Source organism: Microtus pennsylvanicus, chromosome 10 (assembly GCF_037038515.1).
Source record: "Microtus pennsylvanicus isolate mMicPen1 chromosome 10, mMicPen1.hap1, whole genome shotgun sequence".
Taxonomy (NCBI): Eukaryota; Metazoa; Chordata; class Mammalia; order Rodentia; family Cricetidae; genus Microtus; species Microtus pennsylvanicus.
In genome coordinates, this window is record NC_134588.1 from 68,212,935 (window position 1) to 68,239,889 (window position 26,955).

At 38.4% G+C, this 26,955-nt stretch overlaps 1 protein-coding gene across 5 annotated transcripts in view; it reads left to right on the top strand.

Moving 5' to 3' along the window:
- Slc4a7 (solute carrier family 4 member 7) overlaps positions 1 to 21,211 on the top strand; it is an 83,173-nt gene extending 61,962 nt beyond the window's left edge. For 3 of the 5 annotated variants that reach the window (XM_075988617.1, XM_075988614.1, XM_075988616.1), the window contains 11 exons: positions 163 to 268; positions 1,596 to 1,757; positions 2,278 to 2,391; positions 3,407 to 3,568; positions 3,721 to 3,972; positions 7,938 to 8,006; positions 9,210 to 9,383; positions 13,579 to 13,710; positions 16,704 to 16,801; positions 18,741 to 18,848; positions 20,239 to 21,211. In XM_075988617.1, the coding sequence (XP_075844732.1) occupies positions 163 to 268; positions 1,596 to 1,757; positions 2,278 to 2,391; positions 3,407 to 3,568; positions 3,721 to 3,972; positions 7,938 to 8,006; positions 9,210 to 9,383; positions 13,579 to 13,710; positions 16,704 to 16,801; positions 18,741 to 18,848; positions 20,239 to 20,320 (1,459 nt within the window). In that variant the 3' untranslated portion in view covers positions 20,321 to 21,211. The remainder of the gene's footprint in view (positions 1 to 162; positions 269 to 1,595; positions 1,758 to 2,277; positions 2,392 to 3,406; positions 3,569 to 3,720; positions 3,973 to 7,937; positions 8,007 to 9,209; positions 9,384 to 13,578; positions 13,711 to 16,703; positions 16,802 to 18,740; positions 18,849 to 20,238) is intronic. The other 2 variants (XM_075988615.1, XM_075988618.1) reach the window with 1 other exon arrangement.
- Positions 21,212 to 26,955: the final 5,744 nt, after the last annotated feature.

The following is a 26,955-nucleotide window of genomic DNA, read 5'->3' on the forward strand; positions in this document are numbered from 1 at the left end:
TTCCTGGTCTACAAGAGTTAGTTCCAGGACAGACTCCAAAAGCTACAGAGAAACCCTGTCTTGGAAAGCCAAACAAAAAGTTACAGACTTGTGCAATTGATTTAGAAAAATGTAAACATTAAATGTAGGATTCTTAAAACTTATCTTGCTCTTATTTCTCAGATGTGTTTGTGCTGAGCCATCTGACCCTAGCAATGAAACTATAGCACTGTGGAAGAGGAAGAATGTGACGGCAGAGAGCATTGCTTGGGGAAACCTCACTGTATCTGTAAGTACATTAGGGATTGAGAGATACTTTAGATCCGTGGGAACCTGACTTTTATCACTCCCTGTTTCCTTCTGGGGTGGTTTCAAGCTGTAACTTGTACTGACCTAGGATTTTCAGCAGTCTTCCTGTCTTAACCTTCCCTGTGCTAGAATTCAAGATGTGAGCTGCTTCCATGTCCAGCTTTCTATTTGTGCTGAACTTTTCTTCTTGATAATGATATGTATATTGTTTTCAAAATACGTTCTGTAATTTTTTTAAATGGTCATGTTTTAATGTGCATCTATGTGGGTGTGTGCATGAGTGCAGGTACCTACAAAGGCCAGAAGGTGTCAGATTCCCAGAGCTGGAGTTTCAGGCAGCTGTGAGCACCCAATAAGGGTGGTGGAAACTACTCCAATTAAGAGCAAATATGCTCTTAACCTCTGAGCCATCTCTGCAGCCTCTTTTGTGTTTTTTTAAGTGATGTGTAAAGCCTTAGACCAGTGCTTCTCAACCTCCCCAATGCTGTGACCCTTTAATACAGTTCCTTATGTTGTGTTGACCCTAACCATAAAGTTATTTTATTACTATTTCATAACTGTAATTTTGCTACTGTTATGAGTCATAATGTAAATATCTGATATGCAGAATATGATATGCATAACTGACCTAGATCCAGGGCCTCACACATACAAGGCAAGTGCTTTACTACTGAGCTATAGCACCAGACCAGATGTAGTTTCGCTAGAAATTTAATGACGGTTTTGCTGCTCATGAAAGACCATGTTTCACTCCCAGGTGTCAAGTCAGAGCTGAATTAGTTGCTTTTAATTTTTCCTACTTCCTCTAGGGTGAGTGGTAAAGCCTCATTTATTCCAGGCTGCCATCTGAATATAAATAGCAGACTTGCCTTGAATTTCCGGACCTTCAGCCTCACCTCGAGAGGGATAAGGATCACAGATACGTGCCACTGTGCTCCTCTCCAGTTGTCTTTTAAGGCAGCGCTCTGTCCCTGCTCCCTTAGCATCTATAAAGAGTGCAGTAGTGATTTTCTGTCTGCTGCTTTTAAGTAAACCAGCTGTCAGACAGTGCAGTTGTGGCCTCCAGGGATGCAGAGGAGACATTTCGGTTAACAGTCACTGTGAGCCTTTCTCTAAAGGGAACATGCAGTTGAAAGGAAGGGGAACCTTGGCAAAATCCTCCATTGTGGTGATTTTTAAAGGAATATCATAGTCTTCTAATTCTGAGTAGAATATAAAATTGATGCCTTAGATTCTACCATATTCATGAGTACTCTATTAGATACTTGAAAATCTCCATGTCCTTCCTCTCCTGTCCTCCCCTCCAGGAGTGTAAGACCTTCCATGGTATGTTTGTGGGGTCAGCCTGTGGTCCTCACGGGCCCTACGTTCCCGACGTGCTCTTCTGGTGTGTCGTCCTGTTCTTCACGACGTTCTTTCTGTCTTCATTCCTTAAACAGTTTAAGACCAAGCGTTATTTTCCTACCAAGGTAACTGGATTGAATTTTGGTAATATTTATGTTTTCTTTTCTTTTGATTTATTTCAAAGCAACAATTATTGATTAAAGTTATTTTTTTATACTAAATAGTTTAAAAGAAATTCCTTTTAGTAAAAAATATATTATCTGGGTGGTAATGGTGCATGCTTTTAATCCCAGCATTAGGGAGGCAGATACAATCAGAGCTCTGAGTTCAAGGCCAGCCTGGTGTATAGAGTTCTAAGATAGTCAGAACTGTTGCACAGAGAAAACCTGTCTCGAAAACAAAAAGCAAAACAAGACTCTACATATATTGCATATCTGGGCATAGAGAAGGAAGATCGTACTGTGAGAAAGTGGAGGGTAGCTGTGACCTTTTCTTATGCTTCGGGAGTAAGTGGATAGGCATATGTAGCACTCATATTAAAAGTCTCATCCATACATCGGGGACATATTTTATGAGAAAGACATGAAGTATTTACAAAGTCCAGGAAGTAATTCTATGTTTATGTTCATGTAATCTCTACTGTAGGTACGATCAACAATCAGTGACTTTGCTGTATTTCTCACAATAGTAATAATGGTTGCAATTGACTACCTTGTAGGAATTCCATCTCCTAAACTTCACGTTCCTGAAAAGTTTGAGGTAAGTATTAAAGCAAGTGGCTATTTGTTTTTGGAAATGGCAAACTACTTAGTGAGGAAAGGACTTGAGGCCAGGACATTGTTCTTATTAGGCAAGAGCTCTTGTGAACTGCAGTCAATTTACCTTTTGCATTGACAAATATTAATTTAAGTTTTAGTAACTCCTGTCCTCCAAGCACTAGAGTGATTGCTCTAAAAATCAGTTTCATGTTACATCATTGAAATGTGTTTGATCTGATAAGGGGCCAGATTTTTGTCTGTAGTTGTTTTGTGCCAATTCTGACTCAGTACCATAATCTCCCCATAACCACTAGTTTCAGGACTCTAACCCAAGGTACGTTAAGAATTGATACAAGAGAAATTTATTTCACTATATTAGGAACTACATAGTTCCAGGCCAATCTAAGCTACTTAGCAGCACCTTGTTTGTTATCCATAATAAACAAATTCAAACAAACAAACAAAAAAACCCAAACCCCAAACTGCTAGTCTCTAAGCAGCAAGCCTCTGTTCATAACTCTTTGAAGGTTGGGTTTGTCCCAGTGGGATGTGGTCTAGTCAGTAGGTCCCATGCCTTTCATGTGTCTGATTGGCTGGTGGGGACAGTCTGGCTGAAGGGCTGAAACAGAGAGTGGTAGTGTTTCCCTTCCCTGCTTCTGTTTGTGTCTTCCTCTCCAGGAAGCTTACTCAGAAACACAGTCATCTCAGGACTTCGGGAGGGTCAAGAAAGCTTCAGGGTTTCTTGAAGTCCAGACTGTACATGTCACTTTGGTCTTACTTTGTGTATAAGTTACAAGATGATCTTGAATTGATGGAGAGTTGGCAGGTTCCATAACAGGGCATGCTTGTAGGCACAGGATGAAATTTCTGTCACTGTCTGCAAAGAATTTACCACACATCCTAATTCAGCTTTTCTTCTATCCCTTGGCATTTCATGGAATAGACCCACTATGTGTTGTAGAAATCTAGTATAGTAGAGGAATGAAACATTTTTCTTTGTTTTTAAACTTTAATAGCCTACTGATCCAAGTAGGGGCTGGATCATAAGCCCTTTGGGAGATAACCCTTGGTGGACATTGCTAATTGCAGCCATTCCAGCTCTCCTCTGTACCATTCTCATCTTCATGGATCAACAGATTACAGCTGTAATCATCAACAGAAAAGAACACAAACTCAAGGTATTCTCAGAGGCTTCTTTGAGGGTATTTTCTTTAATAGCAAGAATACTTAAAAATACATTTGAAAACTAGTTTCTTCCTTCTTATAATTAATTTGGAACTTCAATATAAAGGAACAATCTAGATTTACTGGTGTTCGTTTCTCTCTTCAGAAAGGAGCTGGCTATCACCTTGACTTGCTCATGGTTGGTGTCATGTTGGGAGTCTGCTCTATCATGGGCCTGCCGTGGTTTGTGGCTGCGACAGTGTTGTCTATAAGTCATGTGAACAGCTTAAAAGTTGAGTCGGAATGTTCTGCTCCAGGGGAACAACCCAAGTTTCTGGGGATTCGTGAGCAGCGGGTCACAGGGCTGATGATTTTTATCCTGATGGGGCTCTCTGTGTTCATGACTTCAGCGCTAAAGGTAAAAACCCTTTGTGGCATGGTGGCAGTGTTACCATCCCGCTTAACATTTGGACGCAAATGTATGGAAATGAAACGTTGAAATATGTGTGGAATACGTAAAATCAGAGTGCACCCCCCCCCATAATTTAAAATCCATTCACTTTTAGAAATACTGTTCGGCAACATTTTTCTTATGGTAAACATGTAGATTAATAATTATGCCCTGTAGATTCATCAGTTACAGCCTGCAATTGGAAGGCGTTAAGCAGCATGTGGTTAGAACATAGTACAGGAAGTAATCCGGAAGCAATAGGAGAAAAATGCTTTGGTTTCTTTAAAGTACTCTTAAGTGAATTTGATGTTCTTTTCTTGATAAAGCACATGAAATAAAAGTAATAAACATTAAAAAATAAAAAAAACAAGATTACCAATGAAACACATAAGAAATTCAATTAAATACATTTTTAATCCCAGCACTCGGGAGGCAGAGGCAGGCGGATCTCTGAGAGTTCGAGGCCAGCCTGGTCTACAAGAGCTAGTTCCAGGACTGGCTCCAAAAGCTACAGAGAAACCCTGTCTTGAAAAAAACCAAAAAAAAAAAAAATACATTTTTATCACATCCTTATTTTACAGAATATAGTCATTAAAAATAATTATGTAGCATAGTATCTAATTTGAAACTTTTTCTTTATCATGTAAAAACCCAACTCCATATTTGTCTTTGCTATTTTGGTTATTTTTCTTGTAAAGAAAATGGCTGAATAAAAGCTGACACACTATAAACTAGAAGAGACTTAATGTATATTAGCTTTAAAAGGATGTTCTTCATTGATGAAATTCCATGGGCTTGTTTTATGTACTTTTTACTAGCCAGTTTAAGTGCTGTGTGTCTGGACTGCTCTCAGTACCCTTCGCCACGGGATAGCAATAAATAGGGTGTAGTGTTGTCTTCCTGCAGGGACTCCACAGTTCGCCCATGAAATGGGCAGTTGTTTAGTGCTGAGTGTGTTTTAAAGGAACTTGGAGACAAAAGAACTATTTTATGTAGTCTTCTGAAGGTGAGGGCCCATTGAAGCTCTTTGAAAGTTGCCCCTTAAGTCTTATTATAGTTTCTAAATTTCTAATGAATTAAATGCTGTATATAAATAGAAAAATTCAACTCATACATGCAGAAAACTCTACAATAAAACTTAGTCTCTATTTTTTACTTTTCAAAAGTAACTCCTCAAAGACAATTTTTTTCAACTTGGTGATTTAAATTAAAAAAAATTGTGTGTGTGTGAGAGAGAGAGCACGTGTGTGCACAAATTCGGGCACACGTGCAGTAGTGACCATGAAGGTCAGAGAGAGAGAGAGAGAGAGAGAGAGAGAGAGAGAGAGAGAGAGCGCACGCGTGTGCACAGATACGGGTACACGTGCAGTACCCATGAAGGTCAGGATGGGCTCCAGAGACCACTCTCAGGCTGTCTGGCTTGAATAGCATAGCGAGGAGGTGAGCAGGCTTGCTTTCGCCCCGCCTGGCTCCCGCACAACTGACCTGGCTGCTGGCTCCATCGCGTCTGGCTCACCTCCCTTCTTCCCAGCATTATGTTCAGTCTACTCTGTCTACCTAAATTCTGCCCTATCAAGCCAAGCAGTTTTCTTTATTAATTAACCAATGAAAGCAACAGATAGAAAGAAGTCACTCCCACATCAGAATAGCAAATCTTTCACTCACAGAGCCACTTGTTGACCCTCAACTTTGTTAACTTGCTCTGGTAATATTTGGACGTGGTGGCTTATGTCTGCAGTCTTAGCATTTGGACAGAAGTGAGGTGAGAATGGGGCTATACAGAATTGTTGTAAGTTAGTGGATAGCTTGGGCTACATGGTTAGTTCCAGGCCAGGCTATACTCAGTATGAGTCCCTTCATTGAGAGGGGCTGGCAAGATGGATCACTTAGTAAGGGCATTTGCAGATGCCAGGTTTGACAACCTGAGTTTTGTCCCCAGAACTCACATGCACATGCCTTTGACCTCCTTGTGTGCATCAAGACACAAGGGAGGAAAGTAAGTTAAATTATGCTGGTATCTATCATTATTGTAATCTTAAATATTGTTATAACTATAACTATATATTTTATTTAGTTAGTTATATATTTTGATTTTTTTGAGACAGGGTTTTTCTGTAGCATTGGTTCCTGTCCTAGAACTCGCTCTGTAGACTGGACTGGCCTTGGACTCACAGATTTGCTTGTCTCTGACTCCTGAGTGCTAAAATTAAAGGCATATGCCTCCACTGCCCAGCCAATATATTTTTTTGATATTTATTGAGCTCTACATTTTTCTCTGCTCCCCTCCCTGCCTCTCTCCTCCCCCAAAGTCCCCATGTTCCTACAATTTACTCAGGAGATCTTGTCTTTTTCTACTTTCTACTTCCCATGTAGATTAGATCTATGTAAGTCTCTCTTAGTGTCCTCATTGTGGTCTAAATTCTCTGGGATTGTGGTTTGTAGGCTGCCCAGCCAATATTTTTACACTTATGTTTATATTGACTCATTTTTCTTAGATATTTTCAGTCTGCTTCAAGGACTGTTGGAGTCCCTGGCATTCTGTCAGAATTCCGCCAGGGCCTTCCATTCCAAGGGCTCCATCCTGCAAAAGACAGCACTTTCTGTGTATCTCATACAGAAGAGCTTATTGTAGCGAATTGCTGTAAACTAAACACAGTTGCAAGATGAATACTCCCTGTCTCTTGTTAAGCAACCACTAAAGAGATTTACAGAAGTGTAAAGCAGTGCTAGCCCTGAATTTCACTTTGTTTTAGAAATTGTGGTCTTTCATAGAAATGTGTTCTGGGCGTGACTCAGTTTGTAAAGTACTCATTATACAGGTGTAAATCCTGAGTTCAGATCTCCAGCACCCATGGGTAAAGAGCCTGTCATCTTATCACCCTGGAAATAAAGATACATAAATCCTCTGAGCTTATTGGTCAGCTAGTTTGCCTAATTGGTGAGCTCTCTAGATTTGGTAGGGGACCCAGTCTTCACAACAAAACAGAAGGTAGAGCACGATAGAGGATTGCACCAGACAGTTCACATCCACTTACACAAAGACAAGTGTTCTTTATGCCAGCTTATCCTTGTTATCGATATTATTGCTGTTATTTTTAAGTTGATAATAACTATTTAAAGTATCTTTTAATTATCTACACACACAGCTATTGTTGTAATAAGAACAGCGGGGCTGCGTCCCCAGCACCCCGGCTGCCTGCTAGCTTATGCCCGAAATAACAACACACAAACTGTATTCATTTAAACACTGCTTGGCCCATTTCTATCTAGCCTCTTCTAGGCTAACTCTCGCACCTGGACTAGCCCATTTCTAATAATCTGCTGTAGCCCCACGAGGTGCGCTTAGCAGGAAAGATCTTAACCTGCGTCTGTCTGGAGTGGGAGAACCATGGCGACTCTCTGACTCAGCTTCTTTCTCCCAGCATTCTGTTCTGTTTACTCCTCCCACCTATGTTTTAACCTATGAGGGCCAAGCAGTTTCTTTATTGCTTAACCAATAAAATCAACAGATTGATATATGACACTCCCACATCAAGCTATGATTTCTGACAGAAGGCCTGCCAGCATAGGGGTTTGTCATGTTCACCCTTCAGAAATTTAACTACACAGCAAGCTGGTGCATAAGCTGAAGTACCGAAAGGCTGTTTTGTTTAAAAAGTTAACTAGGTTTCAAACTAAGCTGTTGACTGAAGTGCCCTTTCTCCTTACTCTTGAGTGCACTCTATTGATTAACAATCTGTAGATCAGTTGACTCTCTAATGTATAAACAATAAATATATGTTTACTTCTTCTGTGTAGGAACGTTGGTCCAATCCTTATCAGAAAAGAATTTTCAATTCTGTCACCATAGTTACTTATTAATGTTTCTGTATACTTATTATTGTAAAATTATTTAGTACAATGAGTTCTGATTGTAGTAATTTTATTTACAGTTTATCCCAATGCCAGTTCTATATGGCGTTTTCCTTTATATGGGAGTTTCATCACTGAAAGGAATCCAGGCAAGTATTTAATAATGACACTATTTAAAAATGGCAAAAGCTGTACTTGTGACTATTTTTTGTCTTGTTATATCAAATCGACATTTGCTGAGTGGATTATTTTTACTCCAAAGAATGAGATGATAATTCACCTACTTTAATTTAAATCCAAGGGAACGTCAGGGAAGACTAGTTTAGTGAGGGGAGGGTCAAAGGTCAGAATGAAAAGACTTTACCTCCGGTGGAGAACACTTTCAGCATTGAGACAGAAAGGATATACAGACGTTTATGTCACAGTGAGGCCTAGTACATTCGCTGTGTTCTGTAATTCTTACGATGCTGACTGATGGAGGAAGAAGGACCTCCTGTTACAAAGCAGGACGTGAAACTGGACTCAGGAACCAGTGCTTACCTGTGCTCTGTGCACACAGTCTGCTAAAATAGACTCAGGTGTGTACAGACCCGAGTTAAAATGTTTAGACCAGCAGAGCCCCATGGTGGCCACTTCTTCTCACAGAAACTGTGCCATCCACAGTGACTCATTGCTGTGAAAATAGCTGGCAGTACTTCCCAAAGCCAGCACTTAAAAAAAAAAATTATGTCTCCCATGGTGAAGAAATGATACTGTCTCACTCACTTGATTTTTATAGCCATTTTGTGGGGTGGGTAGGTTGATTTTACCTCTGATTTATAAATAAAGAAATTACGTTTAGAAGTATCCAATGTATGAATTGGTGATTTCTCTTCATAACCTTAGTGGTATTAAGCTTGAAGAAACCTCAGAAGACTGTTAGTATTTAATTGTGCATATTGAAAACAGTTCAAAGACATTCAGTATATTTGAAATTGGACCAAAGTAAAATATTTTGCCTGTTTCGTTTTGCTTTTTTGAGTCAGGGCTAGCCTCCTAGGCCGGTTTAAACAGTAGTCACCCATGGGGTAGGATTATAGGTATATACCACCAGCCCTGGCTGTCTTGACCTCCCTCCCTCCCTCCCTCCCTCCCTCCCTCCCTCCCTCCCTCCCTCCCTCCCTCCCTCCCTCCTTCCTTCCTCTCTCTCTCTGAGATTGTTTCCTGAAACATTTTTCTGTATTATCAAAACACCAAAGAACTTATAGTTTAATGTAGCACAAATACATAAAACCCTAAAAGTTGGAATTTCTTAAATAGGAAAAATGGTTTTTGTTGATAAACCTCTTCTTTTTGTTATTTTACATGTGTAGTTTTTTGACCGCATCAAACTATTTGGAATGCCTGCCAAGCACCAGCCGGACCTGATCTACCTCCGCTACGTTCCCCTGTGGAAGGTGCACGTGTTCACTGTGGTCCAGCTGACCTGCCTCATCCTGCTGTGGGTAATCAAAGCTTCTGCTGCTGCAGTCGTTTTCCCCATGATGGTAAATTTTCAGATTTATCTTGTTACTAATTCATAATGTAATACTTGTTTTCATGATAACGCTTAAAAAATTTGTTACTGACCTTGCGGAAAGAAATACCTCCTTTAAATATCTTAAGTATTTTAAAATGTAGACAAACTGTTTCTATCAATAAACTAGTACTTTGCATTCTGGGTATTCTTCTCTTACTCTGCAGTCATTTATTTTTAATATCTTAGCCCTTGGAATATAAGGCTCTGTTGTAATTCTATGTAACTTCAGAACTTAGGACATTTATAGAACAAATGTGATTGGCAGGTGCATAAAGCCAAGCAGCTATAAGATATCCTGGCTTTGAAACGGTATGCTGTAATGTCTTTCCTAGAAACTACAGATCTGGAAGTGTAAAACTTAGGAAGTCCATAGAGGGTTTTAATAGGACAAAAAAAAAAATGAACCTACATAGAAAAGAGGACATCAGAGCTCTAGCTGTGGTTTTGAAAGGAAAAGAATAAAAACCATGGAAATGCATACTTAGAAATATAAAGCAATTAATAAATAGGAAATATGCTGTATATAAAGTCTACATATGTATATAAATAAATATATAGCATAAAAAAAATAAAATGCTGTTTTTGTAGCGTAAAAAAAAATAGGACACAGTCCATACAATTCATTAAATCACCATTTAGTATTATTTTTTTGCATAAGAGCTATGCAAATAGGTATTGTTTGTCCTTTTCTGGGTACTATATAAAAGGCAATTACTGACTTAGTTACAGAAAATGTTAAGAAATTCAACTGTTAGGACTAACTGAGCAATATTGCCTACCCGATCACAAACAAATCACATGCCAGTGAAGCTATTAAAGCAAGGTTACAGATTTGGAAATTAAATCCTATTAAAATGTCAAGCTAAAGAGCAATCAGGGTTCCCTGCCCTGTGGGAAGTCCAAGGACCACCCACCTCCATCCAGATCTAGTAAGGTGAGCATCCAAGCTCTTTGGGCTGATAAGGGAGGGGGACTTGATTGGAGGAGGGGGAGGGAAATGGGAGGCGGTGGCGGGGAAGAGACAGAAATCTTTAATAAATAAATAAATATAAATAAATAAATAAATAAATAAATAAATGTATGTCAAGCTAAAGAATCCTATGGATGGGCTAGAGAGATGGCTCAGAGGTTAAGAGCACTGACTGCTCTTCCAGAGGTCCTGAGTTCAATTCCCAGCAACCACATGGTGGCTCACAGCCTAATGAGATCTTCTGGCATGCAAGCATACATGGGAGGAATGTTGTATACATAATAAATAAATAAATCTTTAAAAAAAAAAGAATCCTATGGACTTAAGGAAAGAGCATCATAACGACATTTCTAAAGCGCTGAGCACAGCTGTATACTTGAAGGAAGATGTATATCACATGGGCTTTGTTATCAAGGAAAAATAAATGCAGCAAAAATCAGGAGTGGACCAGTGTCTCCCAAGTCAAGAGTAGAAATAAATGAGAGTATAGAGTATTTGTGTAAGTTTAAGAAGAAAAGACTTGTAGCCACAGATGCACAAAAGACCCAAATGGACTTAAGTTCATAGACATCTAGAATGCAACAGTTATTAAGTAATTTTCTGTAAAGGGCCAGGTAGTAAATATTTTAGGCTTTGTAGATCAGGAGAATATTATGTAGGTACTTGAATAATACAAGAGAGAAATACATGTTTATAGTTTCTTTGTAGTAAAATTAAAGAAATAGTACTTCTTTAAAATGCAAGACTTCTAATGAGAAGAATGCCATTGTCTTTTTCTGAGGGAACATTTCACTCAGGTCAGGTTCAAGGACAATACTGCATTTATTGGTGAGGTTAGGGGGTGCGACTTAGTAGTGGTCTTGTCTAGAATGTGTAAAGACTAAATTTGCTTCTTAGCACTGAAAAGAAGATAAAGAAATCTCAGAATTATTCCAAAAGTTGTCTGTAAAAACCATTCTTAGTTCATGAGCTCTAGAAAAATGGCTGATGGCCCAGGTTTGACTTAGGATCAATGAGTTGTCACTTCCTGATTTATAGGAAGTGGATTATTGTCATACTGCATATGAATTTTCACAAGTAGCCCAAGGAAAAGGGTTCAGTAGCTGAGAATACCAGGCTCAGTTTAATGAACAGTAAAGATCAGACAGTCTGAAGCCAAGAGAAAGCTGTAAGCTTTTCTCTGGAAACACTAGAAAGATCTCAGCACCAAAACCTGATGAAGTTGTGAAAGATCTATGGCATTTTCTATGATTAAATTGGATCAGCTTGAAATGCTGGTACATATGCTCAGCATTATTTCTTAGCATCGTATACCATAATAAAGCAGATAACAATGCTTTACCATTAAAAGGAATTATCAGCATATTATAATTATATACCTTTCACCCCTCAAGTTAGAATCTAATGAAAAAAGAGTAAAGAACAATACGAGAATTAATAACCGTTGTATTTGAGTATCTGGATAAGAACATATCAGAAGTAGTAGATAATGTCTACCTCAATAGTGTTAATCATGGGAAATAAAATTGATTAGAAGTGACCCAACTCGAGAAAATGTTTAAGGGTAAGCTGAAATAAAAAGGATAATATTTTTTAAGGATAAAAGCTTTGAAGTAGTACTTATGTCAATTTCTTACAGCTTTTTTGCAAAGTTTGACAAAACTTTGTGTGACTTAAAACTATAAAAATTATTATTACAAATATTGGAGACTAAAAGTGTGATATCGGGTTGTAGGCACAGGACCGGCTGTGAAATCTGCAGGGTGTTCTCTTCCTAGCTTCTTGCTGTGTTGCTTGCCCTGTAGCTGTTTAGCTACAATCTGAATTGTCCCTGCACGTCTTCCTGTGACTCTGCACACGGCACGACCATTTTATAAGGGCACCAGTCAAAGTGTTCTACATGTGTGTTTCGAGATGGAGCTGGTATCATTGTGAACCAGATAAATCATTAAAAACGTGGTTTGCAAAAGTGTTGTGTGTGTGGGCTACATGTGTAATTGTTATGTGCATCAGACAGTTTCCTGCTCGGCTATATGTAAATTATATTCTTTTTAAAAATCAAGACTTATAAGTTACAGAAATCAGTTAAGCATAATTCGGAATGGAGTCTTTCTGACTGCCTAACTTTCTGTGTTACTTCATGCTGTCTGGACAGCCAAGCTTGGAAACTTCTGTTAGGTCCATACAATGTGAAACTGGTATAGCACTGAGTGAGGAGACCAGAGACATAGACTAATGGGGTCAGAGGTTTGTGGTTATATAGAACTGTATTGGTACTGGAATACCATGGACAGATTATTTTATTAAAAATGGTCATTTCCTTCATCAGAAAGTTTAATATATAGCGTTGAGAAAATTATCTATATACTAACATCTTAATAAGGAAGAAATCCTAAGTGAACTCAAAATTTAAGAGGCAAATGAAGTTGTAGTAGAAAAGTTAGGATTTTATATACATATGTGTGTATACATATAAATGTATATAAATACATACATTCACACACACATATACATAAACACATACATACATGTCTATCCCAGTGGCTAGAGAGACTTTTTAATGAAAATGGGAAAACTTAGAGGTAAAAGAAGGGTAAATATATTTAACCATGTGAAGTATTTTTATGTGATAGGCGGCATTTAAACAGAGTAGAGCTGTAGAGCTGTGAACCAGGAGAAAGTATTTGTAACACAAAGTAGATGGAAGGTTTCTACTACACTAACAAGTTAAAAGCTACTTTTAAGGTAAAGGGAAAAGAAGTAAAAGATAAACTTAGCAACAGCAGTAATAGAAAGCCAGTTGGCTCTGCAAACATACAGGTTCCAGCAGCTGTCATAGGATAGTGAGTTCACATCCACCCTTTCCTCTCAACTCAGTGAATGACAGCGTTCAGGCCTGGGGCAGCTATTCTAAGGCCTTAGCTAAGGGTTGCAGTGTTGTTTTATGGTAGTTACTTACATCATGAAAATCTTTATTGAAGGGGGCAGAATGGCTTTTTGATTTTATTCCTATGTGTTGTTTTGAGTATACAATGGGAAGATACAAATAAATAACTCAGTTCCGTTCCAGTAAGTGTTAACTAACTTTTAAGCAAAATGAATGTAGCATTTCCTGTTTGTATAAGCTTTAGCAATCATTTGCTTTTCTCTGTCAGTGTACGTACTATGTCTCTGTCTCTCCCGTCTTCTTTAGGTTCTTGCACTAGTCTTTGTGCGTAAGCTCATGGATCTGTGTTTCACAAAGAGAGAACTCAGTTGGCTTGATGATCTCATGCCGGAAAGTAAGAAAAAGAAAGAAGATGACAAAAAGAAAAAAGAGAAAGAGGTAAAAAGACACCTTTTAGTGTTTGCAGTGTTAGCAGATCCTGTTACCGTCGCTGTCGCTGGGAAGCACAAATACTCCATCCTGCTGTGCTGAGATGAGGCGCAGAGCTGGGTGATGTCACTCACATACTGCTTCCCACTGATTTCCCAGTCTTGCTGCTGTTTAACTCTGACACAAGAATACTTTTAAAAGATTGGATATTCTGGCCGGGCAATGGTGGCACACACCTTAGGAGGCAGAGGCAGGCAGATCTCTGAGTTCCAGCCCAACCTGGTCTACAAAGTGAGTTCCACAAAAGTCAGGCCTGTTATACACTGAAATCCTGCCTTGAAAAACCAAAAACAGGGAGGGGTTGGGAGCATATTCTGTGAATTAAAAAATGTTATTGTACTAAAAATCACACAATAATGTCTGATTTAATCTTAAATACATTGGGTGTGTTAGTGTGTAGCACAGTTTACAGTATTTTAGTCGTCTGACGTAGTACACTACATAAGTTTAAAGGTGTTGAAGACTATTAGGGGCTGGGGAGATGGTCCATTAAGTAAAAGCTGCACAGGCATGAGGACCTGTGTTCACAGCCCTTAGCACCCAATTAAAAAGCTGGGTGTGGCTGTGTGCAAATGTGATTGCCACCCTCTGGAGGCTAGAGAAGAAAGCTAGCTCCAGATGGAGCACACAGCTATATAACAGCAGTACATGAGGAATGATGGAGCAGGACACCCAGTGACCTCTGTTCTCTATAGGTCACACATGCAGACACACATGCAAGGGAATGAGCCTATAATCAGGCATAAGTCCCTTACATTTTTTACGCTTTTGGGCAGTGACTCATGGTGCTGCCTTTGAACTCTTGGGTTCCAGAACCCTCCCACCCTAGTCTCCAGAGTATCTGGAACTAAGGCGTACTACCATCCATGCATAACTATGTTTTTAGGTTTTTGTTTTTCTTTAAAAATGCATTTATTTATTGTTTTGTGTATGTGCTCATGCTCAGGATATGTAGGTGGAGGCCTGTGTGCCACAGCACACATTTGGAGATGAGAGCACAATTTTCAGGAGTTGGTCTTAGACCGACGTTTATGTGGGTTATAGGGTCAACTCAAATTGCCAAGCTTGTACAGCAGGTACCTTTTTCTGGTGAGCCTTCTCTCCAGCCTGGTTTTTAATTCTAATATTCAGTAGTCTGTACCATCGTTAGTTAATCTGTACAGTGATATTTAAAAAAGAAATACTTTATTCTGGATTTGGTGTTTTTTAATTATGTTTGTGCTTTTACTCACTAGGAAGTAGAAAATAAATATGGTCTTGTTGGTTGCAATACTTTCCTCAGTATTCCTGTCTTAGTTACTGTTGCTGTGAGGAAACACCGTGACCAAAAGCAACTTGAAGAGGAAAGAGTTTATTTTATTCACAATTCATTATCAGAAGCAGGGAGAGCAGGAACTGATGCAGAGGTCGTGGAGGAGTGCTGTTTAAACTACCTTGTTTCCCTTGGCTTGTTCAGCCTGCTTTCTTGTAGAACTCAGGCACCAGCCACAATGCACTGTGTCTTCCTCCATCAATTGCTAATTAGGAAAATGCCCTACAGACTTGCCTACAGCTGGATTTTATGGAGGCATTTTCTCAGTTGAGGCCCCCTCCTCTGTGATGATTAACATGTATCTAATTAACATAAAACTAGTTGGCTAAATAAAACAATTTCTATTCAGAATTTTGTTTGAAAATTAGGTGAGAGATTCAGTTGTTTGTTTCTTGCTGAAGTGAGCATTGCTGTGTAGCTGATGCTAGCCCATTCTTGTGCCCATTCTCCTTCGGCCATCCCTACTCCAAGTGCTTGGGATACAATTTGTGCACCACCATATCTGGCTACTCATTTTTAAATGTCATAGTCTTACTTAAATATAAATTGGAAAGGGTATATTTCTTAGCCAGAATTATAACTATTGTAATTATTTGAATGAGGTTCTGATTTTTTTAAAAGAAAGAGTTTTGTTTTCTTTAATATTGCATGCATAAACATGTAAGCTTCTGGTAATTTTTCTTTATGTAGGATATTATTTATTTGCAAAATACAAAAAAATAAGCAGGTCATATTACTTGTTTTTTGCTTTAGTTGATCCAGAAACACATAACTTTAAAGAACAGATGTGAAAATGTGTTTTAAAAGTCCAGGAATCTATTTTCTATCACAGTAGAAAAGAAGCAATGGGAAGAGAACACAAGGCAAAATGAACATTATTCTGTTTTTCAAGAGCCTTTCTAAAACTGTCATTCAGTAAGTTGCTTATGCAGTGTCTTCCCCACTGAGTTACAAAGAATGCTGGGAAATTAGTGTAGCAGTTTTAAATCAGGGCGCATTGTAAATTGTGTCGATTGTAAATGGTAGGATTTTTGATAATAGGGAGCTGAGATGAGCTTGATGCTCTTTCTATACTTCTTTGCGTCTTCCTCCATTATTAAGGGGTCATTTTTATCCATGTTTATGTTGTTGTTCAGGTGGTTTTCAACCAGGATGATGTCCTCTCCAAGGGACCTTTTCAGTATCAGAGACACCTGGAGAGGCTGCTGCTAGCATAAGTTACATCTGGACTTGAAAGTTCTGTGTCCACAGATCTTCCACTAACACCGAGATGTAGACTGAGAAGCTGCCTAATATAGATTAGCTTTTACTGTGCCCTGTGATGAGACTTGAGATGTCAGTTTTCTTCCCTTGGCTATGTATAGCTAGTATTCAGACTGAGGTCATACTGCTTTTCAGACAGCATTAATTAATCATTCTCAGAAATAGAGATTATACCTTGGGAAATAAATTTCTACCAATAGTTCTTATAATTTCATGCTATTATGTGTTTATATTGCCACAAGAAGTTTTCAGTTAAGACAGATACATTGTTTATATAATGCTGTCAGTTTCTTTAAGGTATTCTTAGTAACAGACCCTCCTGGGGATATTCTGGAGAAAGTAATCTCTTCATGTTTGTGCTCTAAAGGAAGCTGAACGGATGCTTCAGGATGATGGGGATACTGTGCATCTTCCATTCGAAAGAGGAAGTCTCCTACAAATTCCAGTTAAAACCCTAAAATATAGGTAAAACACAGCTTTATTTTGTACAGTATATATATTGTTTTCCATGTGTCGAGTTATAAATGAAGCATGTAATAGTTCTTTGAAATAATGCTGAGTAAATGGTTTCCCTAGGGAAAACACAGTGGCAGGTTGGAAGGTTTACCGTTTTCAGCCTGGACGTTTGGCTTATGTGATGAAAGTCTAGGAACCATTCCAAGACTTAGCATTGACTTTGTCATACAGTTCTGCAGTCTAAATGTATGTGGTTGGTAGCTTGAGCAGGATTTCACTAGGTAGCCCTAGCTGATCTAGAAATCCGTGCACACCAGTTTGGCCTCCAGTTTACAGAAATCTGTCTACAGAGTGCTGGCACTAAAGGTATGTGCCACCATGCCCTGCTGCAGTCTTAAATATGATTTAAAGTATGAACAGAGGTAGATTTTTTTAAAGCAACTGGTATCAATCACTTATAATATAGCTGCTATTACACTGTTATTTTAATATTATCTAATTTCTTTTTGTAGTGTCTGGTATTGAACCTAGGACTCTGCATGCTTGGCAAACCATCTCCCACTGAGCTACTTCCCCAGCTTTTTTTTTTTTAAACTAGGGTTACTATTGCTATGATAAAACATGATAACCAAAGGCAGCTTGAAGAGGGAAGGATGTATTTTGCTTCCGTTTCCATATTACTGTTCAAAGCTGTCAGGGCAGGAAACTGAAGGCAGGAGCTGATGCAGAGGCCTTGGAGGGTTTTGACTTAATGGTTTGCTCTCCTCATAATTTATTCAGTATGCTTTCTTAGAGTACTAACCAAGACCTCCGTTCCAGGAATGGCACATTTTAGAATAGGGTCCTTCCCAGTCACTCACTAATTAAGAAAATGCCTAAAGGCTTGACTACAGCCGGTTTTATGGAGGTATTGTCTCTATTGAGGGTTTTTTCTCTAATGACTCTAGCTTTGTCAAATTGGCATAAACAAGCCTGCACACCAATTTATATAGTTCATTCTGAAGATAGGATCTTACTAAGTTGCCAGCTACCCTTAGACTTACTATGGTATACTGCTTCAGCCTCTGCCTCCTGGTAGCTTGCATTACCCACCTCAGTCATGTCATCCAGTATGACATTTGTGTTTGTAGCTTGTTTGCATGAATTGTTTTTCTTTTGGTTAAAAATAAAGGACTAATAAATGTATTTCAGTTTTATCTATGGAATGTCATATTACTTGTGACCAATGACAATGAATGCACGTTATTTGTGGATGTAATCATTGGATTAGGGGTATAAAGCATTTTGCAGTATTTTGTAGAAATGTTACATTTGACTTTTATAGTAAATAGGCAGTATTACTATTCTTTGATTTTGATGTATCTGATGAAATAGCACTTTGACACCAAGACCATGAGAATATCTAGCTAAACAGTGGTGGGGCCATTTTTGTGCCGTCCGCTATGTTCAGAGCTTCATTGTCAGCTGTGCTTTGATTCCAGCATAAAAAAGATTTGCAAATCAAAAAAAGGCTTTTTGCTGTTGTTGTTGTTTTTATATACTGTAGTTTTTTACTTGGTGAGAGTGTGGGTTGTAAGTGTTTTGACTAAATTTGTACAGTTTTAGGCTTTTAGACACAGTAATTGGTTTTTATGTTTTCTCAATGATCACAAGATATCGTGGCTGGAATACTGATGAAGAACTATCTAAATTGAAAATGAAATGGGTTTTGCTAACATAATCAGTCCTGCTTAGTTTCAATGGTAAAAGAACTTGGAGTTCTCTGTGAAGACTTGATAGCAGAATTCCAGTTTTAATACTTTGTTAGATCATAGGTTTAAGTGCATGCCAAATGTTTTCTCAATTTTAAATTGATGAAAACAAGAAATTTCATGATGCTAATAAAAATGACAACATTAATGCTTTTGCAAGTACTGGATACTAACCACAAAGTGTATTTGTTCTTCAGTATTGACCCTTCAGTTGTTAACATATCAGATGAAATGGCCAAAACTGCCCAGTGGAAGGCACTTTCCATGAATACTGAGAATGCCAAAGTAACCAGACCTAACACGAGGTAGTTACAACTGTTTATGGCTTTGTAACTGTTGGTAGTGTTCACTCATATTAATTTACCTAATGTATCTAAATATATTCTCCTTACCGGACAAAACCAATCCTCTCCCCATTTCTTTCTATCTGTTCTTCTACTTTAATTGTGGTCTGATGCGGGTTATAATTGTTTTTTTCCTCATGATTATGATTTGTAATTCTTAAATTTACAATTGTGTATTTCAGAATTTTTTTTTTACCATTTTGTAATAAAAATAAATTCTATAAAGCAGTGCATATATTTTTGTGAATATAGTTATATTCACAAATTGGATATATATTCATAATTAAAGGTTTAATGGAGTATAATTATATTCAAATGAAAATTATATATAATAATTTTATATAATAATTATAATATAAGATAATTGCTAAGAATTAAATTAATGTTTCTGGGCATAGTGGCTCACACCTAAATTTCCAGTCCTCAGGAGGCAAAGGTAGGAGGAGGGACCCTTGTTTTTTTTGTTGTTGTTGTTTGTTTGGTTAGTTGGGTTTTCAAAACAGGAGTTCTCTGTGTAATAGCTCTAGCTGTCCTGGAACTAGCTCTTGCAGACCAGGCTGGACTTGAACTCACAGAGATCCACCTGCCTCCACCTCCCCAAGTGCTGGTATTAAAGGTGTGTGCCACCATGCCCAACTCTTTATCATATATTTTTTATCTTTTGTTTCTTGAGTTCTAGTTCTGAGCTTCACTGTTCCTTCTTTCAGTTTCTGACTGTGATCTCTAGGGTTTTACAAATTTTTGAACTTCACACTGAGTGCCACCTCTTCACATTCTTCCTGCACCCTTGACTCAGTGTTTATGGTGTTATGGTGAAAATAAAGGCTATGTAGTAATATCAGTGTGTCTCTTTTATACTTAGCTTGTCATGTCTACTCAAAATCACATTAAAGACAACATCCTGGCTTTACTCATGCTAAAAAAAGTGATGTGTTGGGGCTGGAGAGATGGCTCAGTGGTTAAGAGCATTGCCTGCTCTTCCAAAGTTCCTGAGTTCAATTCCCGGCAACTACATGGTGGCTCACAACCATCTGTAATGAGGTCTGGTGCCCTCTTCTGGCCTGCAGACATGCACACAGACAGAATATTGTATACATAATAAATAAATAAATATTTTTTTAAAATGTGATGTGTTGGGAACAAGAAAGGGCTCTAAGAGTTAGAGCGGTGACTATGGTAAAATACGTTATATCCATGTGTTAGATTGCAGAAGAAGCAAGAGCAGACAGGTTGTAATAGCAAGGTGTAGGTTGGTGTTAGCACACAGTATAGGTATTCTTTGTTGACCATTTAAGAATTTAGGATCAATTCTTTTAAAAGTAATTTTCTCCTCATTGTTTGTTTTAAACAGCCCTGAAAAACCTGTGAGTGTGACAATAAATTTCGAAGATGAACCATCAAAAAAATACATGGATGCTGAGACTTCATTGTAAAGCAAACCAAAAGGAATATATAGAGATATATACCCGTCTGTATGTATATATGTATGTATATATGTGTACATATATACACACACACACATATAAAATGCACATGTGTCGTGCCATTGTGTATTACAGTGCTGCTTGTCACGCTGTTTATGCGTGACTGTGGGTCTCTTTGAAGTAGCACCTGACGTTGTGAGCACCATGGAGACTGTATTAATGAAGCGAGGTACATGGTTTTTACTCTTCAGATAGTTATTTTTTGGCGGGGTAAAGCCTTTCTGTTCTGCAATAGAAAGATTTGGAAAACTGTATTCAATCTGCTTTTCTTAAATTTCTTTGTCAGTGGCAATCATATCAACCTTAAGTGATACATACTTAGTCTATATATTTATAATTTTTACCTGGATTTTGAGAGGTTATTGTCTCCCTTTTCGTAGTTTTTATAGGTAGAATCAGGAGCTTGCCCATGCTGTGGGAAATGGCACACCCTTCACGTAGCAGTCCATCATACTTCACAGGGGATGAACCTCCAGGTGATTATAAATTATCGGAGACTTTCAGGGTAGGAAATTGATATCTTAGGATTTATTTTTAAATTTTAAAATTTATCTGGGCTTCCATTCTGATGGACAAGTAAAAAACAAATTCTGTGTGACTTCTCATTTAACACCCACACCATTCACAGCATTTTGAGTTTTTTAAGAAGCTATAAAGTGCCCATTTGCAATAGTTAAATTTTGTTACCTTTGTAGTAAGGCTTTTCCAATACTTATACTTTTCTAGAAACCCAGAGTCCCACTGTTCTTGTCTTTGCTGTCTTTTACTTAAAGTGGTCTTGTGTGTGTCAGGTTCAGATATCTTCTGTTGTAAGTAGTAATAAAGAGTCTGCCCCCTTCACATGGGCTTGTGATCAGTGCTCCTTTATAAGAATACCTTTCATTATCTGTTGTTATTCTTTCTATTGTATGCAATGTATTTAATAAGTTTTTACCCACAATATCATTTTTAAATATTTTATTTATTTTAACTGATGTGATACTTAAATATTATATAAATATTTGAGACAGTAACAACTATAGAGTAAATTGTTCCTGGTGTAGCTATTTGGTGCTCACTTGTATTTCTGTTTATTACCTGAAATCAGTGACAAACTTACATCTTTGATATAAAGCACTGCCATATTTACATTTTAAAAGGAAGTTGAATATTTTCTCTGCAGCTCAGATTAGTGACATCGTTCCTGTCCTGTGATAGCATTGAGGTTACAGTATTTCTGAGCTGTCTTTTAAACATGTAGCAAATTGTCATCTTTTATGTACTCTTAGCTCCCCACAGAATAAATAAGTGCTGTTTTCAGGCTGTGGACGAAATGATTGGGGCTGTGAGAATGCTATGACCAGAGAATAGATAATACACAGAAATAGCGAGAAGCCCCGGCAACATTGATGTGATGGGACATTATAGTTAGAGCAAATGTTTAAGGAAATTCTCATGTTCCTTAGTCACTTCAAACTAGTGTGATTAGTCTTTAGATCAAAGGAATAGAATTGCCCAAAGCAGGTATTTCTAGCAAGTTTGAAGTGGTTTTAGTTCATTCTAAACTATGTACCAATTAGTGTAATTCCCTCCCTTGAGAGCAAATACTGGATTCTAGGTAAAATAGTAGTTGGCACCATCTGGTACTATCTGAGGAGTTCTGTGGGATTCCCTTAACCTATGATGGGGAGTATTGCCGTGGTGCTGTGGTCACTGATGACCTCCACTGAAGTGATTCTCTGCATTCAGCAGCGTAGTGATTTCCAAAGTCCCCATTTGCTGCTATTATAACCCTCTGATGCGCCCTGATGAGAGAATTTCCTCATATCGTTTCCTTGTGTCTGGACATCAAAGGGTTAACATTTTGCAGGAAGTGATTTTAAAATTTAAACTGAAAACTACCTGGTATCAGAATCTTCCTGTGATATATATATATAATCCAGTGCCAGGAAAAAAACAAACAAAACAAAAACCATGACTTACAAAATACTCTGCATCTAAGATGTTTCACTGTGGTTTTGGTTGTTAATGGCTTCTCCTTTCTTTTGACTACTTGACTCACAGTGATCTGATACGACTACTCCTCTGAAGAGCAGAGGGAATCGACTGCTTCTTTCAGATGGTTACGTTTTTGTGCTATTTTTGAAAATAACAATCATGAATAACACTCATTGCAAGACAGCAAGAGAGATAATTTGCTATATATACTATATATATATATATATATTGATTTTTAAATGCTGCCTTAAATAGGTGTATATGAGCAGTAGTAATTGCTATGTACTGATTTACCTCAAGGTGCAAAATAATTAAACTTGTAAATACCCATTTACAAAATCAATTCAGAGAAAAGCCCTGCACTTTTTTAGATGCCTTGATTTTCAGAGTAGAGCTTAGAGCTACTGAACACCACGGCCGTGGAGCTGCCTCAGGATTCTCTTCCCTCCACCATATTTTATTTATTTATAGATGTGTGTTTACAGAGACTATAATAAATCCTGGTGTTAACTATCTGAAATTTACTTCCTTTTTATTGCTGTTTCAACCTAAAGTAGGAGCTTTTGAGAAAACAGTAAGTTAGCTTCCTGATGCTAAAGGGGTGATTCTGTATCTATTTTTAATAATCTTAGATATGCAAAAGTGAAGTACAAGGTCTTTAAGACATTGTGAGTGTTCGTGTATGTGTGTGAAATCACGCTTAAATCTCTTAGCTTTTTAAGCTTGTGGCGTACCAATGTTCAGATTTGCCAAGCTTTCTCTAAGACATGTAGGATGAAGTGTTTTTGTGTGCTAATGCATGTATTTATTACGATTTGTTTCCTGCTGAGAATCACTAACTCTTGTTTCTCCATTCCCCAAAGTGTTTGTTTCTTCCACACACTGAAAGTTGTGGCTTGAGTGTAAGGTTTCTGGCTTTCCTTTCACAAAGGCAGGTTCAAAATTCTGCAGAAAGAACAGTCACCGACATGAGGTGTCCCACTGAGTTCCTGTTGAGGTTTCATGAGTGTGCACTGCTCAGCAGTTCAGAATCTGCATCCTGACAAAGTGCTCAGAATGGGATACGTGAGCCAGCAATCAGCAACGTGATTCAAATGTGTTTACATGAAGTCAGTTACATGTCTGAGATTGATTCACATAGGCTTTATCATTGTTATCATTTGTACTGCAGAGAAGTGAATCGTCTTCATTTACTCAAACAGTTACTTATTTTTAGAAAGTAAATGCATTCAAGTTTTCATATAGTGTTCCAGTCACAAGATTTGATTGTTTTCATTGTAAGGTCCTTTTTAACTTTCCGAAAAGTAAATTGTCAAATAAAATCATGTAAAGATTATTTTAAAATTGTACATGTACTTAGACTTCAAGCCCCAATTCTATGGTTTTTAATCCTATTTTTTGCACATTGATTGTTTCTGTGTAGCTTTCTTTTGTTCCTTTGTTTATTCAAAAATTTTGGCTTTGTAGGGGTAATGTGTCTTCCAGTGTTTACTATGTTAGGTTTAAATTAAAATTCAGATTTATTGTCCATTTATATAATATTTGATACATTGGTGTGATTTCCCAATACAGTTACAATGTTTATGGTGTTTATAATTGCAATGCTATTTTCTTTTGTAATAAAAAATCCAAAGTCAATTAAACAAATTGTAGACCTGATATTTTTCATTTATGTGAAGTACAAGTCTACCTGAGTCTATAATGTGAGCCATCCTGCCTTTCACATTTGTTTCCTAATTTTTAGAGAGAACTATTTTTTGTAGATGTTATTGAAAGTTGAAAGAGCAATAAAAGTCTGCATAGCAAGTTGTTGGCTGCTGTTTTTACTGTTATTAGGAGAAGCTACAGGTCTTTCTCTGCTTACAATGGGAACAGGGAGGAAGGGAAGGGAATGGCTTCTGCTTCCTGCTTCTCAGTCCTTCATATAGAAGAGAAAGACAAAAGAAGAGAAGAAGGAGAAATAACATGTTTTTATGATGACATTCTTATAGTTAGGAAATGTTGAAGGTAATTTCTTTCAAAAACTGGTCCAGTTTTTCTTTCAGTTTCAAACCTAGAAACTTGTACTATGTGCTGTGTTATCATTTCCCTGATAACACTGACCTTTCTGCTCAAGGCCTGTTCTCTTTTGGCTAATTTTGTTTTGATTTGGATTGTTTTGCCGTTGCATGTAACACTTTGCTCCTGTTTTCCATGCAGAGAGCCTTGAGCCATCTTGTAAATTTGTTAAGCCATGGGAGTGAGATGAAGACAAATGTCTATAGCTTTGGAGCATTCTGTTAGAGTTGAGAGATACTTTACACTTACCATACAGGCCTGTTGTTACCGCTGTTTACCAGGAAGGCGTTCCTCTCTAAGGCTCTTTAAGTGGTGCTGCTGCCTGCTCTGAGCTTGAGCTTGCTCTCCTCATGGTGGGCCTGCTTTTCCTGTGCTTGCAACGGAGATGTTTCCTGTGTTTGCAAAATGTTTTCTGCTTTTGCTTTTCTTTCAAAGCCCATCTAAAGGTCTACAACGACGTCAGGATCAGTGTAATCTCTGTTATTCCCCCTTCTCGTGTGTGTGTGTGTGTGAGAGAGACAGAGACAGATAGACCTTTTAATAGGCCACGGATCTTGAAAGGGTATTCAAACATTTGATATTGGGATACTATGTTATCTACAAAGTACATATTTGAGGACCATACAATCAAGTATCAAGTTACCCCGCCCCACCAAAACACGCCCGAAATTTTCTTTTCATAATATTGTAAGTTTACTATTTTGTATTGGACTGTACTGAATGTCAATTCTGCAGTGCTCATGGACTCTGGGCCACAGGTTGGACACACCTGATATTTTTAGAAAGTTTATAATGCAGTTTTGTCTTGAATTGATCCAAATATCTTGGTGTAGGTTTCATTTCCCTTTATTTTCTTTTATGTTTTAGTGTGTGTGTGTGTGTGTGTGTGTGTGTGTGTGTGTGTGTGTGTGCAAGTGCCCACCGAGACCAGAAGAGAGAGTGTCAGATGCCCCAGAGCTTTCTTGCAGGCGGTTGTAAACTGATGTCCATGTTGGGAACTGAACTCCTATCCCCTGCAGGAGGAGCAAGTGCTCTTAACCACTGAGCCATCTCTCCAGTCTGGTTATTTTAGGCTATAATTAGGACTCAATATATTATACTTTATGTAGTTTAGACATTCATTTCAAGATAGTAAAGGAAAGAAATAAAAACAGAAAATGGGCAAGTGTCCTAAGATGGAGCTGCATAGTAGGGTGCACCAAACTGCTCCAGCTTGTCTCTTACGGAGTCATGGGTGCACATCACACATCCTGGGTCCTTACATTGGGGCCTTAGCCTCTGGGGGGGTCACAGGTGCATATTTTACACACTTTGGGCTGCACCCTTCCATGTTTGGAGATAATCACCTGTCTTCCAGAGCCAGAGTGCCATGCTGTCTTTGATGGAACAAACATTCATGAATCGTCAGGGTGGTCAAAGTAGTAATTTCACACTTACCTTCTGGGGAGGTAGAAAGGTGGGAAGGAAGCACATTGGGAATCCCACTAAAGACAAGTCCGTCTTCAGCTAGTCACTTTGACTCCCTGTTTGGTAATTCGTTTACAGAACTGTTTTCTACTCCAGCTTTACAGCCTTTTGTCTTGTCTTTGGTAGAATTAGCACTGAGGGTTTTATGACTTCAACTTAGTGCTGTGTTTGCCTTAATTCCCATCTCCTCTCCCATGCTTTCAATTCCAGTTCAGAACTGTACTTTAAAGTTTTTATGTGTTGATTTTTGTTTTGATGTTTTTTGAGGCAGTGCCTCAGGGATCCTAGGCTGACTACAAACTCCTGATCCTCTTCTATGTACTGAGTACTAAGTTGCCCCAAACCCCAGTATTCCAAGACTTCAGTGGGTAGGTTCCCTATACCCTAGGGCACAGGCAAAGCTGCAGCCTTGTGTCTTGGTGCTACAGAGTCATTATAGGTTCTGCCATCTCTCTGTCATTAGCTGTCAGGCAGCTCATGAAATGACTTGTGCTCGCCAAAAAATCGACCACTCAGTTTGGTACTTTCAAAAGCTCTGGTTTGCCTTTTTACGGGCAATTTTACTGCAACTCGAATTTCTATTTCAAAAAATGCTTTACAGACGCTCGAAAAAACTTGTGTGACTTTGCAAAGCCACCCAATGACCTGGTGACAGGCGTCTGATAGAGAGCTCTTGCACCTGGGGAACGTGTTGCCCCAGCATTTTATGCTTGAGATTTGTGCTGTAGCATCTTGAAGTAATTTTGTGCACCCAAAGGATAGGTACCAAGCAGGCGACGTGACCCACAAATCAAGTTCCAGGTCCTTCTCAACCCCCAAACAGGAAGCCGAGCCTGTGCCCTGCTTCGTTTCCCCCTTTAATCTTTGAGAACTGATTTGCAGTCCGTGATAATTCTTGGAGCACCTGAGGTAAACCTTGTTTATTTTGGATTCCAAGCTCCTTCTGACCATAAGATACAGCACACCAAGTTTAGGTCCTCGCACCCTGAGCTTCACCGAGCGTTCTCTGGTTGCTAAGGTAGCAGGGTAGGCGTCATCCGTTGCTATGGCGCTACTCCCAACCTTGCAGCGTTGTCATTCCT